At 51.5% G+C, this 14,165-nt stretch overlaps 1 protein-coding gene across 8 annotated transcripts in view; it reads right to left on the bottom strand.

Moving 5' to 3' along the window:
- Positions 1–13,761, bottom strand: part of MVB12B (multivesicular body subunit 12B) — a 53,167-nt gene extending 39,406 nt beyond the window's left edge. For 2 of the 8 annotated variants that reach the window (XM_015879488.2, XM_085520862.1), the window contains exons 1-5: positions 13,020–13,087; positions 9,815–9,899; positions 8,700–8,822; positions 4,288–4,395; positions 2,214–2,310 (exon numbers count right to left, since the gene is read on the bottom strand). In XM_015879488.2, coding sequence (XP_015734974.1) covers positions 2,214–2,310; positions 4,288–4,395; positions 8,700–8,810 — 316 coding nt within the window. In that variant the 5' untranslated portion in view covers positions 8,811–8,822; positions 9,815–9,899; positions 13,020–13,087. Of the gene's footprint in view, positions 1–2,213; positions 2,311–4,287; positions 4,396–8,699; positions 8,823–9,814; positions 10,054–10,184; positions 12,661–13,019; positions 13,088–13,537 lie in introns of those variants that run through there. The other 6 variants (XM_015879487.3, XM_085520861.1, XM_015879485.2 and 3 more) reach the window with 5 other exon arrangements.
- Positions 13,762–14,165: the final 404 nt, after the last annotated feature.

Here is a 14,165-nt window from a genome sequence, read left to right on the forward strand (position 1 = left end):
ACTGAAGTGATACTCCCACTGCACATGCTGTGGCATCTTTGTAGGGTTAAAACCAGATTTACAAAGCAGTAACTGCTGGGACCCCAACAGGAGAGCTGGTCTGCACTGTATTCAGAGGGTAGAAGCTTCTCCTGCACAGTCCTTCCATATGCTGCATCACGGGGAAATTTCACTTGCTCCCATGTTATCCACTATGAATAAGTCAAGCCCATCAAAGTTAAGGCTTATCTGTAGCATGACTTGATGTATAACAAGGCTGCTGTCTGTCTGCATGCAGATAATCCACATCCAGTTACGGGTCAGTCGCAGGATAATACATGGTACTGGTACACAGATATAGATCTGCTCCACCTCTTCCTAAATAATCTGTGGGGCTCCATGTCAGCAAGGTGAGGTTTCCATTTGTGCATGCAGACACTTAAAAGACATGACAGAAGTTTACAGATAAAGAGAAAAATGAAAAGTGCAGACAATGAATGAAAAATCTGAAAGCACCTGGAAAATAAAACCTCTGCAATTTAGTATGAATAAATAACCTCCAGTATAAAAATATGCCCTCACTTCAGCAGATGGCAAGCAGTCCTATCTCTGTAGAGTCCCCCTGTTCCATAATCTGTATCTCAGAGAAAGCAATCCATCCTGGCCTTTGAAACCTGCCATCCAGTACCAACAAGTGTACGGCACTGAGGTGTGTCACAGTACAGCACCCACCTTTGCATTCACTGAGATGCTTTTTATAGATGCCTAATACCTATTCCCCAAAACTCTAATCCATTCCTGCATTGAAAAATGAAGGCCTTTATTTGGCATGTCTAAAACAGATTTTAGGATACTATTTCAGGGTTTAAGGCTTTCACATCTGAAAATTTTGTCAAGACCACTAAGGAACATTATACCTATTTACTGTAAGCCAAGCGTCACTTAGAGGAGAACACAGAAACTCACATATCCGAAACATCCAGATTTAAACAAAACTCGTGCCCCTTATTCGACTTGCACAGCACAAAGCCAAGTGTTTGCTTTGATCTTCAATCTCTTCCACACTTGGCTAGAGCCTGCAGTCTGCAGCAAACTTGGTTTAGGAGCAGAATCCGTTAATTACTCATGCTTAACCTGAGTTAATTTTAAGTAAACATATTATAAACAGTCAATCGAAATGTGTTCAGTCATGCTAATGGAGACAGGGATATGCACCACTTCATTAATACAGACAGTGCCTCTATATGGGCTGCAAATCCAATGCATTTTAAATTAAGGACAAATTCTCCTCTCACCTTTCTACCAGCACTGCTACAAACGCTGCACCAGCAGCTGACAACTACCCCACACTCCTAGGGATGCACAGGAATTGTTGGGAAATTCTCCAGGGAGGGGGGACAGCTCAGGCACCCAACACCAAGCTGCAGAACTTTTCACTTCTGGGTTATGTGTTCAAATCAGAACCAGTTCAGCAGGGACTACTAAAAAAAATTATTTGCTGCAGATCTGGATGAATGATTCCCTGCACAGTAGGTTCACATGCCTCCTTTCTGTCCCTGACAGGTTTGGATCTCATTACTGACATGGACAGGTGCCAGCAGCGTGCACCCTGTGTAGTCACTGTGCAGTCACATCCCATGCCCCACAACCCCTCCAGCCATCTGCCCTGGGCTGCTCCCCTGGTCCCTTTGCACTGGAAGCCAGGAGCACTCAGTGCCTGCTGCAGGCCAGCAGTGTCAGCAGCTGCCACAAGGCTCAGCGGATCAGAAGACACTGCTTAGGAACTGCTCTCTTAAATACTCTGAGAAAGTCACCAATGCCTTGCAGAAGTGAGGACAGCCATTTTCCTGGATTCTCTCAGCAAGCCCAAACATCTCAGCACTCTGTATTTGTGCAGGTGGTACAAAGCTGCGCATGCATGAACACAGCACCGTGCACAAACCCTGCACTTTCAGTACACGCCTATGTATAGCCCCCAGCACGGCAGCTCAGTCCCTTACTGGCCCAGTCCAACCCTGCAAGATGGAAGGACAAGTTCTGCCTTTCCACTCATGCAAGCAGGCCAGTGGCAGTCAGGCAGTATTAGTGAGTCTGGGGAGTATAGGAAAGAGCTACCCAGAAATGTGCTTGTGCCTCACAGAGCAGCCATACTCAGAGCATCCCCTCTACCCAGGACATGGCCCTCCAGCTGTGCAGGCACCAGGGCACAGGACTGAAGAACAGCCTCAACTTACGTGTGTCAACAGTCTCTTGAATGGGGATGAAGCCCACAGGTAAAGTGTCCTTGATGTCAATGAGCTTCATGTCAACCAAGACATTTCCTAAGTGACTCTGAAGAGAGAAAAGAAACAGTTAATCAGGTAACTTCAGTGCTCTCACTGCTTCTAAAAGAGCAATGCAGCACTTCTTTGACAACAATGGCAGAAAGCATTACAAGAAGATGGGTCATGCAGACACAGCCAAAGTTATTACATGCATTAGCTAATTAGTACTGAATAAAGACAGTTCTAGCTCCAAACATAACCATGCTCCAGAAAAGCAGGCCATCTGGAACAAAGAACTTCATTTGAGTCCATATGAATTCTGAACTGATGCCTTGTCCCATTAATCAAGGCTTGCAGAGCTAAAAACACAATTCAGAATGACAACCTCCACAATTGCTTTGAGACCAGATTTTCTTTGCAGTTCTCATTAAAGCCAACACTGCTGCCAGCAATCTACACTCATGTACATAAGCAAAAACCCCAATACTTTAGTTACCATGCAGCCTTTCTAAACATGAATATAGAAAAAAAAATAAGCCATCTTCTGCACAGCTTGGACAGAAGAGCAGCCTCGGGAGGGAAGCCCAGCAGGTGTGAGCAGGCTGACCAATCTTGGGAAATCTGGCCTCCAAAGAGAGGGAGCTCCTCGCCAGCCATCAGGTGTCGGAGCACAGCTCAGCACGGCAGCTGCCCAGCGGTGCCCCAGCCCAGCACCCGCCCCGATGGGCTGCCTCACAGCCCCAGCACAAGGCACGGTGCCTGTGTTGCTCCTCATTCCTCCGTCTGCTGCACAGCTGAGACCCCCACAGCCCTCCTGCTACATTTGCTTTAATTCACTCCTCATAAATATGAGGAATGTATTCCCAAACCATGCTGAGCAGATGATTCATGCCAAAGCCCAACAGACACTGACTGAGGGGACTTATACTGTCTCTGATAGCCAGTAGTTGCTACTATCCTGTAATTATTTCTGACAACCTTGCATTTAAGGTAGCCACAGATAAATTTAACACCAAATAATCACAAATCTTTCTGTTTAGTATCCTCCCTACCTATTCTGGGCTATTATTGCTGCTACTGCAGCTACTCAAGGATGAAATACACAATTACTGTCCGTCGACCCCAGGAAGAACAGCTTTAGAGCTTTATTTTAATGTAGAGGATGGCAGGAAAGTGGACAGAATAAAGGTGAAAAGTTGGGAATTGGCAGGGCCTTGGGTTTTCATTTCAAGATCTGTGATAAACCTCCAAAGTCACAGTTGCTTTTCTGTTGTTGGGAAAGGCTCAAGTACAAAATGATATCACCGTACCCTTGAGAATACAGTCCCTGAGAATATCCAAAACACCAAGAAGAGCAGAATTACCCACTAGATGGAGTGCATTCATTGTAGAATTGAACAGTTCCTCCTGGAAAGGAGGAAGTTATCATGCTACCCTCAGCTGAAAAATTAAGTGAACACAGCAGAAGGCATTGGACTCTCACTGCATATGGTCTCCACCCCTCCACAGGAGATGTGACCATACAACTGGCACTGATCAACAATAAACCCAGTGCTTCACAAGCATACTGGAAGGTTACAGGTATAGGGCAGCGTATGTACAGCACAAGGAAATTTTCAAGAATTGGCACAAAAAAACAAGAAGCAAAGGTAATCCTGGAAGAAAACGTCTATGATGCCCCTGGATTCAGAAACTACCATTTCCTTTGTTACCATTACATGTGATTACAGCTAGATGGTCATCATCATTTGGAGCAGGCAGCTTCCATTTTAAGAGGAGGAAACGCTTGTGTAAGGGAGCTGCTGAAATGCAGACTCACACTTTTTTGCTGCCTTTATTAAAGATTTTGTTAGTGATTTCCTTCCCCAGAGAATACATACAAAACACAAATATCTGGCCATAAGAAGGTTTGCCTTCTTAGTCACCTAAGTTCAGCTAAATATTTGCTTGAAGTATAATTGGCTCCACAACATTAATCACTGTATAGGTAAGAACATACCAGGCACAGATGCAAATCATGCAGATACTCAGCAAACAAACTTACATTTTCTTTTGAAAATGATCTTGTGAAGCACAGGTATCGTGTGACCTTGGATTTAAACAGGCCATCCTTCCAGAGGTCAGCATCCAGGCCATCTGCTGTTTGTGCAACCTGGAAGGAAGAGAGAGAGGGAGAGAGGAGATGTGTAAGCCAAGATAACGTTAATGTGTGTGCAGTACTTCTTCCTCAGACCTTTTCTAATTAACGGTAGCCCAAACTCTCACAGCATCTCATTAGTTTCTTCACAAGGTGCAGTGCAGAGAACTTCCAAGCAGAGGTATGATAAAGTTCTAAAAATGCTGTCTCTGGGGAGTTCATTGATTAAAGATGCTCTGACAAAAGCTATTCTAATGAGGAAACAGCAACTCTGGTGCAGTTTCCAAACAGTAGTTTGGACAAGTCAGCATACTGAGGCATTCATTACACTGTACACACTCTGTGCAAGCTGTGAGGAGGGGTCCATCTTGACAAACCTCTGGAGAGCTATCTGCAAAGTGACAGCTCCAAGGCTGCCCAGGAGCCACGGCCGCTTCTGACAGGATGAAGCTGAAAGAACAGCACTCCTGCAAAAATCGTTGTCTTTTCTTGTGATTTTACACACTATTTCAACCAGATTAAAGCATCACATCAAATGAATCGTGGAGCTGTGACAGCAATTGCATTCAGTACAATCAGTAGCAAACTGGAGGGTGAGGGAAACACCACAGATCCTGCGTGGAAGAGACAAATGCACACAGGAAGACAGGCAGCAGCAGGTGCCATTCACAGTGGCTCAGGGCACAGCACAAAGGGCAGCGGGGCCCAGAGCAGGGCTGTGCAAGCAGCTGGGGGCAGAAAGCCCTGCCCAGAGGGCATGCTTGCCAGGCAGAGGGGACAGCAAACAAGTCATATAATCCCCCAGCGGCCCACTGACAGCTCCCACCAGGAGTCTAACAAGACAGTAAGCACAGCAGGACTGCCCAGTGCCCCTCAGAAGGAACAAATCTCCCCCTCTGCTGTTTCTTAAGCCATGATCACAGTGAAATAAGTGAGACCTTGGCACCTGTGCAGCCTGATACCAAAGCAGCTGGTATCTGTTGCTACCATCTACACCCACATTTTGTAGGGCAGAGGCTCTGTGCGGAGTGCAGGAGTCAAGGTGCATGCTGACCCAGCCCCCCATCACCCAAACAGCAGGAGAGAAACTTGTGTCTGTCTGACACAAAGGCAAAAAAATGCATGGGCTGCTCTTCACATTTCAGCATCTTCTGCTCACAAATCCCTGCTGAGCACATTCCTGGATACAGGACATTGAAATAGCCCCCATTGTGTGCTGTAAGCCACCACAAGCGTGTGCCCTGAGCAGCACAGCCTGACAGTGTCCCACCCTGACTCAGTGATGAAAAAAAGCCCTCAAAAAGCAACAATAAAAGTACAGCAAAGCCACACCACAAACCCTTCTAGGGAAGTACCCTGCAATTCTAACTCCGCAGTTACAACAGACACAATGGCTGAAGCCAGTTTAGCAGCGAATAACAGAGAGAAGCATTTGTCCCACCAGCCCCACAACCCTCCTGCACTGCAGCGATGCCCCACTGCCCCACACAGCCCAACCACCTCCTACGGTACTGCAGGACTGTGAACAGGAAACCAACACAGCAGGGTCTGGGTCTTACTGGCTCCCATGGGCAGGGCAGGCAAAGAGAACCCTTCCCGTTTCTGCTGAAATGCAGCAGTCGCAGGCACCATCTCCAGTAATTAATCCTGAGTTCACATCATCCTGCTGAACCCTCTTCCTAAGCCTCGACATAAGCATGCATTAACTTGTCAGAAAACTCACGGGGAAAGAAAACAGGGTAACATAAATGAGAAAGTTCTTGCATCATCTTCTGGGCACCTGCAGGTGGGGAGGATCCTTGCTGCTTTTGAGTGGAGCTGCACCCAAGCAGTACTGTGCACTAGGGCATGGCCCTGTGGGCTGCACTGAGAGGACGGGACGAGGAAGGGCTGTGGCCCCATGCAGCCCCACCATGTCCTCATGACAGGGTTGAACATGTGGGACAAGAGCTGGTGCCTGGTAGTGGGTGCCCACCATGACGTTACTAAGGGGGCAGAGGCATGGGTCGGCTCAGCCTCTTCATGCCTTCCCACCCCAGAACGCATTGAGTCCCAACAGGAGGGGACACCCACTCACAGCTCTGCAGACACCCAGAGAGGCTGCAGCAAAGCCCAGTCTATTCTGCTTGCAGCCTGTGCCATACTGCAAGGCTCCCCACTCACCCCTCCTGCCCACCTCTGCACTCAGCAGTGCCAGCTGGGGTGGATTTTCAGGAATTTGAGTTCAGACACACACTGTATGTTTTGGAAAAACGTGTTCTTTAGTGCTCCAGCTACTAAAAGATCTGGCCACAAGTGCCAGCAGCTGTTTCCTAAGCAGTCAGAAAGGGAAATGAGCTGCTTGGATGATTAAGAAAACTACTGAAAGAAAAGAACTAAGAGGTGAAAAAAAAAAATCCCAGATGCCATCAGGCCCTGCCACCCCCTCCTGGCTGGGCAGCACCCCAGGGGCCCAGCTGCAGCCCCAGGCACTGCCCTCTGCCAGGCAGAGGGAAGGGAAATAGTGTAGTAATGGCTGTATGTTGTGAAAAGTGCTCAGATGAAAGGAAAACTACGTAAAGCCTACATATAATACATCTGGCTCAGAAAAAAAGAACTGGCTATTATGCCATCACAGAATTCAAACCCACCAACAAAATGACACAATGCTCAATTCATTACTGCTAAGAGGAAAAGCGTTCCCACAGCTCTGAGCCCACTGTTAAATGGAGTGCTACAGGATGCTGCAGCAAGGGGCAGAGAGATGGCATCCCCCAAGGAACTGCAAGACCATCCCAAAGCTACTTGCAGTCACAGCACGCCTGGCTTCCTGCTCTGAGACACTACAGCCTGGGTTTTGGAGGTTGAGGGGAGTGTTGCCCTGAGAGCACCCATCCATGGGCTGGGCACAAAGCTGCACCACTGCATGTACTGCATAGTGGGATGCCAGCTGTGACCATGAGCAGAGCTCTCCTGCTACGTGCACAGAACATGGGCAGAGCTGCTGCAGGCAGCAGACACCTCAGTGCCTACAGCAGGAGCTGTTGGCCCCAGGGTCAGAGGAGAGCTCCTTGTAAACATAAAACGAGACCAAAATCAGAAGCAAGGCAACTCCACCCTGTGCCCCCTAGGAGAGAGTGACCCACATTCTCAAGCCTGATTGCAACACCACTATAATTGGATTAACCTCCAGGAAGAATCTTTTATCTTGTTTAGTTTAAATAGTGTTAGGGCTGCAGCCCCCATTAAACTCCACAAATGCTATCTGGGGCAAGTGAGTTCTCTGCCCAGTCATTTAGGCAGAATGCTGTTCTGTTATCATGTCTCTCTCACTGCCCCATGCTCCTTTATCAGGGCAACCAGCTAATTACAGAGCCTGGCTCACATAAGCAATTGGTGCTCAGAAAAATGCAGTAAATGCAAAAAACCTTCTGGCTCTCAAGGGGCCTTTTGACAATTCCCTCCTCCTTACTGCAGCCCGACCCATTTCCTTTCTTCTCACACAGCAGCACAGGGCATGCTGCAACCCAGGGCTGTGAGGATGTGAGCTACACGAGCTGTGTGACACTGTAACTCAAGATGCAGTGCAGCATAGCTGGAGCAGGACACACAGAAAGATGAGCTACAGGCCAAACCTTCCCTACACTGCTCTGCAAAGTCAGTACTTCATGTTTTGCTGCTTAGGACATTCATCTACAGGCAAATAAAATCACCCTGTTGGTTACACAGCAACTAATCCAGGGAACAAGCATCTGTTAAACAATGACGTCCATCTATCCATTCACATATTCATCTTCAATGGATCCAGCTGCCTCTTCCTGCTGCCCAGCCTCCTGCCAAAGCTTAATTTAGAGGTTTGCATTCTGTCCATCAAAATTGCCATTGCAATTTCAGCTGGTTGTGAAACTCTTTGCTTCCCAATCTGGAGCTTCTCATCATTATTATGCAGTGCTGATATGTGGGATTAAACAGCTGATGCGGGATCCATTTATTTGGAGATGTAATTTGTGCGATACTTAGGAATCCTTCAGGATGGCAGTTACTAGGATTATTAAATTTGCATGCCACAGCAGCCAGCTGTTTCTCAGAGCCCCTCCTCCAGGTAATTATGCTCTGGAGGAGAAGCACAGACAAAGTTGCACAACTGCACCCACAGACCTCCATCCAGGGAAAGCACTGCTGAGTGTTCTGAACTGCAAGGTGGACATACAGACACCAAATTATTTCTTACATGTCCAATGGCAAATCCTTGCTGGAAGAGATACCGCTCCCAGCAGAGTAAAGTTTCGTTAATGCAAAACTGAAGCATTTACAACTGCAGCTGAACTAGCTCTACTTACTACATCATAGCCTGTCGGTGCACGGCTCCGGGATGCAACCACACCAACCCCTGTGATGGGATCCATTGGCACATCAGGCAAGGCATCAGAGAGATCTCGCACTTCAGGCATTGTGGACTGATCCTGAAAGAAAGCAGCAAAGTTAAGGGGATGCTTGGGAGCATGCACTCCATGGAGGAACAGAGCACTGGGAGCCCACATATGTGCCACAGAGCCTGTGCCTGAACAACACTGGCTGCCGAGTCAAATGCAAGATCAGGTAGACACACCTTCTGCGCTTTTGTTTGGTTTTGATAAGACAACACACTTGTGCAATGCCCAACAAGTTTGGAATTTGGGTCAGCAGCCTCTTCTGAGATTAATTTTATCGTTTCCAGGATATTTAGCATGGGCTGGTCTCCATCTAGCAACGATGGGAAAACGCAAGTTCATCCCTTCCCTTCCAAATAAGAACAAATTCCATTCTTGTCTCAGGCTGGCTGAAGCTGCTATGCTATTTTAAGTAGCAAGAAATCCCCATGGCTTCAGCACAAAACTCCCACCCATGACAGGCACTGGGCACGATGAGGGCTCTCGCGAGGCTTCAGCCCCACCACACCCCCCTGAACTGAGCCACAGCCGCATAGCAGCACAGATGTGTCTGTATGCAAAACTGTGCCCGTGGCAGAGTGCCTGAGCGCCAGGGAAACACAGACGAAGCAGCACAAGATGGTCTGATGCAAAGCAGACAGAGGCCTTGAAGGAGTCTGAGCACCCCCCGTGAGCAAGGCAGAACAGCACTGAATACTTCAGGGTAGAGAACTACACAAAAAGGGAGAGGAGCAGGTGAAACCAACCCATCTCGGAGAGATGCTGTTGCTGGAAGCAGGAGGAGAGGAGAGCTGCCCAAATGGAAGAGGAAAGGCGCCCCTGCCCTTCCACATTCTTCTGCAGTGGCAGCTGGGCAGAGACCCCGGCTCAGGCAGAACTCCCCAAGACCCCCCAGCACTGCAGATCCAACAGGAGCACCTGGCACAAGCATTGTTGTAGGTGGGCAGGCAGACAAACTGCTGGGCAGGGCCTCCTCAGAGACCCCAAGCCCAGCATTGAGGCTGCGGAGACAGCAGGTTACTTACTGCTTCTAAAAAGGCAGAGGTGAGTGCTGGTGCCAGCAGGACCAGGGTATACACTTCACAGTACCCAGTATGAACCAACACGGTGCTGCGGGCAACAAAAAAGAGCAAATCTGGGGCCTATGTAAATAACAATGCCACACAAACAACCAAACCAGACTGCCTAAAGCCTACAAAGCAGCGGGCGCAGTAAAAAGACCACCACCAACAGAGTTCTACCCCAACACCTGGGTCAGCACCCAGCACATACACCAACACACACCGTCAGAGCCCACACGAAGCCTCCTGCTGGCTGTGCCACCACCCAGCACAGCACCCTAAAGATGGCACCCAGCTGACCCCAGGCTGTGCGGCACAGAGGGGCAGCTCTCACCCGTGGTGCGCTGAGATGCAGCTGGAGCTGATGCAGAGCAGCAGGAACGAGCCTGTGTGCTCAGTTAATGTTTTTCTGAAGTTAGAAGAGGTCAGAGCGGAGCTCTGGGCTGATGCAGACCATGAGTTACATTTCAACTCCCCCTCGGGCACCTGCAAAGTTTAGTTTCTCTGCTATCACACCTTTGAACTTAAAAATAAAAAACAAACAGTGAGAGCAGATTAAATTAAGGAACAAGATTCTATAAATACATCCATTAGACAGCTTGTTGTTTTAGGGAAGTTCTCTTCAAACACCAGAGCACTGACCTGCCCACAGTGTGGCAGTGCCTGAGGACTCAGCCCATGACCAAGGATGGCCCTGTTCTCCCCAGAGCCCGACCACCCCCCTGCAGGGTGAATTTGGGAACAGCCCAACAATCACAGCATTTTTCACACTGCTGGAAGCACATTCCCTGGAGGCCATTCCCAGCAGCAGGGCACTTCCTGCTCCCAGCCTGGGGAAGCCGGACACAGCCCTGGGCAGGAAGAGGCCCAGCTCAGCCCCACTCGCTCAGTGCAGTACTGGCCCTGGGCACACAGAGATTCCCACTCAGGAATATCAGAAGCTGACCTTCCTGAAAGCAGCAAAACCAGCCCCAGTCCCTCAGCAGCAAATCTTCAACCCTGACACCATGGCTGCACTGGCTGCCCACATCAGGCAGTCTCTACATGGGACAGTCAGCCCAGAGCCCTGCAGTCTGTGCACAAGGATGCTCCACTCCAGCCACAGAACAAAAACTGCAGCACTCAGCAGTGGTGGCTTTCTGCCCAGTCCCACAGCCACAGGCTGGAGGCCACGACCTGCAGGCACAGCACTATGTAATACAGGAAGCCCCCAGCACAGCCCATGCCTGGAGTCAGGCCTCACTGTGCCACAGCCCCTGAGTTGTCCCTCTGCATCCACTTTGTGCTCTCTCTCAACTGTTTCCTTGCTTGTTCATCTCTGATGATCTCAAGAACACTTTCCTGCTGGTTTCACAGTCTACTTGGAGTGGTGTTCTAGTTCTAACCCTCCTGCCACGGGCAGGGTTGCCAACTACCACATCAGACTGTACAGGGTCCCATCCACCTTGGCCTCGAGCGCCCCCAGAGTTGGGGCATCTATTACCTTTCTGAGCAACCTGCTCCAGAGCCTCACTGAGTAAAAACATTTCTTCCTAACACCAAACCTAAACCTTCCTTATTTTAGTTCAAGGCCAATTCCCCCTGTCCTATCACAATGTGTGCCCCGGTGGCGCAGCGGTTAAGGATGCCGCCTTGCAACACTGGGGCCCGGAGTTTGAATCCCCCCTGTGGCACAAGTGGTAGAAGTGCCGCTCTACTACACAGGAGGCTCGAATCCCGGGGGCTGGACTCGATGATCTCTAAGGTCCCTTCCAACCCGCACGAGACTATGATGATACAATCAGACTGTGTAAAAAGTTGGTCCTCCTCCTGCTTGCAAGCTCCCTTCAATGAAGAGAGACAACAATGAGGCCCCCCTGGAACCTTCTCTTCTCAAAGCTAAACAAGCTCAGTTCCCTCAACCCATCTTCATAGGAGAGGTGCTCCAGCCCTTCTATCATCTCTGTGGCCCTCCACTGGACTAACAGCTTTGCATCCCTCCGGTATGGAGGGTCACAGGCCCAACTTGTCCGCACAGGTGGGTCCTGCTCCATCACTCTGATCACATGGTGATCAAAACTGCAGCATGGTGAGCAAAACTGAGATCTTGGCTTACTGTGCAGCAGTTCTAACCAGGGACACCCATTTGTGAGGTATCCTATTGCAAACCAAAATAGATTTCCACACACAGATGACCTTCCCCAGGGTGTCAGTGACACTCGGGTCATTTATTTCCAACTCTGTACCTGGGGGCTGCAAGGCCTGAAGCCTGGGACTCACTTAGAAGAGCAGATGACACGAACCAGAATGTTTTGTATTCATCTTCAGACCTTCACGAACTCAAACTGAGGTTTTATCCCAGAACATTGCATGGGTTAGGCGACCTTGGACAGGAACAACAATGAACCACAAAGCTGGGCACAGCAATGCCAGTGAAACGCAGGATGGAGGCACACGGCTGTTGGCCCATGCAGCAAACGCCTCCTAGGACCCTACATATCACAACCCAGCTGTGACTGTGCTGGCTCTGAGGACACATGGGAGGGGGTGAAGCTCAAGAGCGTCCCTGAGACCCTTCATGGACACCACAGAGAGATGCCGAGTGCTGGGAATGAGGGACAGGAGCAAACAGAGCACGGGCAGCTCAGCATCCCGTCCTGGCCGGGACAGCAAAGAGACACCACGTGCTGATCACTGCCAGCTGCGCAGAAACCTCTGCGAACAGGTGAAAAAAACAATAACAATCAAGCCAATTCATGCTTGCAGCAAATGACCACAATAAATACAGTTCTGTTGCAGCTCTCTCTAACCAGACGAAAACAAAATTCGCAGCGATCTCCCCAGCACACCGGGGCCGGAGGACGGCGTCCCACTGCGCCCGCAGCCCCGTGCAGCAGCAGCCCATAGCCGGGGCCGAGCTTCGGTGCAGGCCGCGCCGGACGACGAGCAGCACGGAGGGATCCTGCGGACACGGCTCCGCGCGGGGGGCGCCGCGGCTGCAGGACGGCCCCGGACCGCGCCTCCCCGAAGGCCGCGGATGGCTCCGCTCCCCCACGCCCCGGCCCGGCCCCGCGCGGAGCCGCGAGCGCTCGCAGGCCCGGCCTCCTCTGCCTGCTTTGCCTTCCCTCCCTCCCCGAGCGCGGCGGAGAGGAGCCGGCCGAGGGCGGCGGCGGAGCCGAGGACACTTAACTGTTGCCCGCACGGCGGGCGGCGGCTCGCGGCTCCCTCGGCGCAGGCAGAAGCAGCTCCTCATCGCCCAGCGGGGCGGGGGCGGCGCGGCGGGAGGAGCGGCGGCGGCGGGGGAGCGGCCTAGCGCGGGAGGCGGCGGGCAGGGCCTCACCGGCGGCCCGGGCCGGCCCCCGGGAGCGGCTCCTCCGCACCGCGCGGCTCCGGCGCGCCCCGATCCGCGCCCCGGCCCCGCTCCCTGGGGGCCGCCCGCACTCACTCTCACTCACCGCGGCCGTGCGGCGCCGTGCCCCCCGTGCCCGCCCGGAGCCGGACCGGCGCACCGCCGAAACGAGACCGCCCCACCCACAGGAAACCCCCGGGCACGGGGGTCCGCTGCGGCACGGCCGCACCTGGAGGTTGTGCCCCTCGGTCCGGGAAGCCGGGAGTCCCGCCGTGCCGGAAAATAAACTTTCTGAAGAGAGCGACGCGTCTGTTGAGTCCCGCGTGGGAAGGGCTCTCACAGGGGTCGGGGTCACTCACGTCTTCACCTCGCCACGAGATCCAGCCTCAGGGCTCCCGCATGCGGCTGCTGCCGGGAGGAGAGGGGCCGAGGTGTGCGGTGCCCTCGTGCATCGCCCCGGAGCTGCGCTGGGCCGATGGCAGCAGGCGGTGCTGCGGCAGTTCTGCTCCCGGGTCACACGGGTCTTGACCGACCCGACCTCAGCCATTGCCCGGCACTCGCCGCAGCCTGCGACCAAACGGGGCACACAGCCCTGCAGCACGGAGGCGTCCTGACCTGCTGCAGAGCTCCGTTAGGTTCAGTGCTATCATACTCCAGCGACGGCACTGAGAACACAATGAGGGAGCAGCTGATGAAAAGCACGGCACAGCTTGCAGCAGCAGCCATAGGGCAATGCAGCAGCTGTCCTGCACCCAGCTGTGGGCACCATGCTTACAGGGGGTAATAACCCATAGAGCGGGATGTTGGTGTAGGGCCATGCACTTAAGGCATCAACAGCCTTAAGTGCAGCACTAAAAGAAAACAGTGATGAAAGAAATCAACATAGGTGAGAAGCAAAGTGCAGTATGGAGGAAAGCATTAACCTGGAGGAGCATCAAAGAGGAGGGCAGCGACCAGTTCATGTCCTCAGTCTGGTCTGTGAGTGGT

Source organism: Coturnix japonica, chromosome 21 (assembly GCF_054131305.1).
Source record: "Coturnix japonica strain WE chromosome 21, WE-NBRP24, whole genome shotgun sequence".
NCBI classification, from domain to species: Eukaryota; Metazoa; Chordata; class Aves; order Galliformes; family Phasianidae; genus Coturnix; species Coturnix japonica.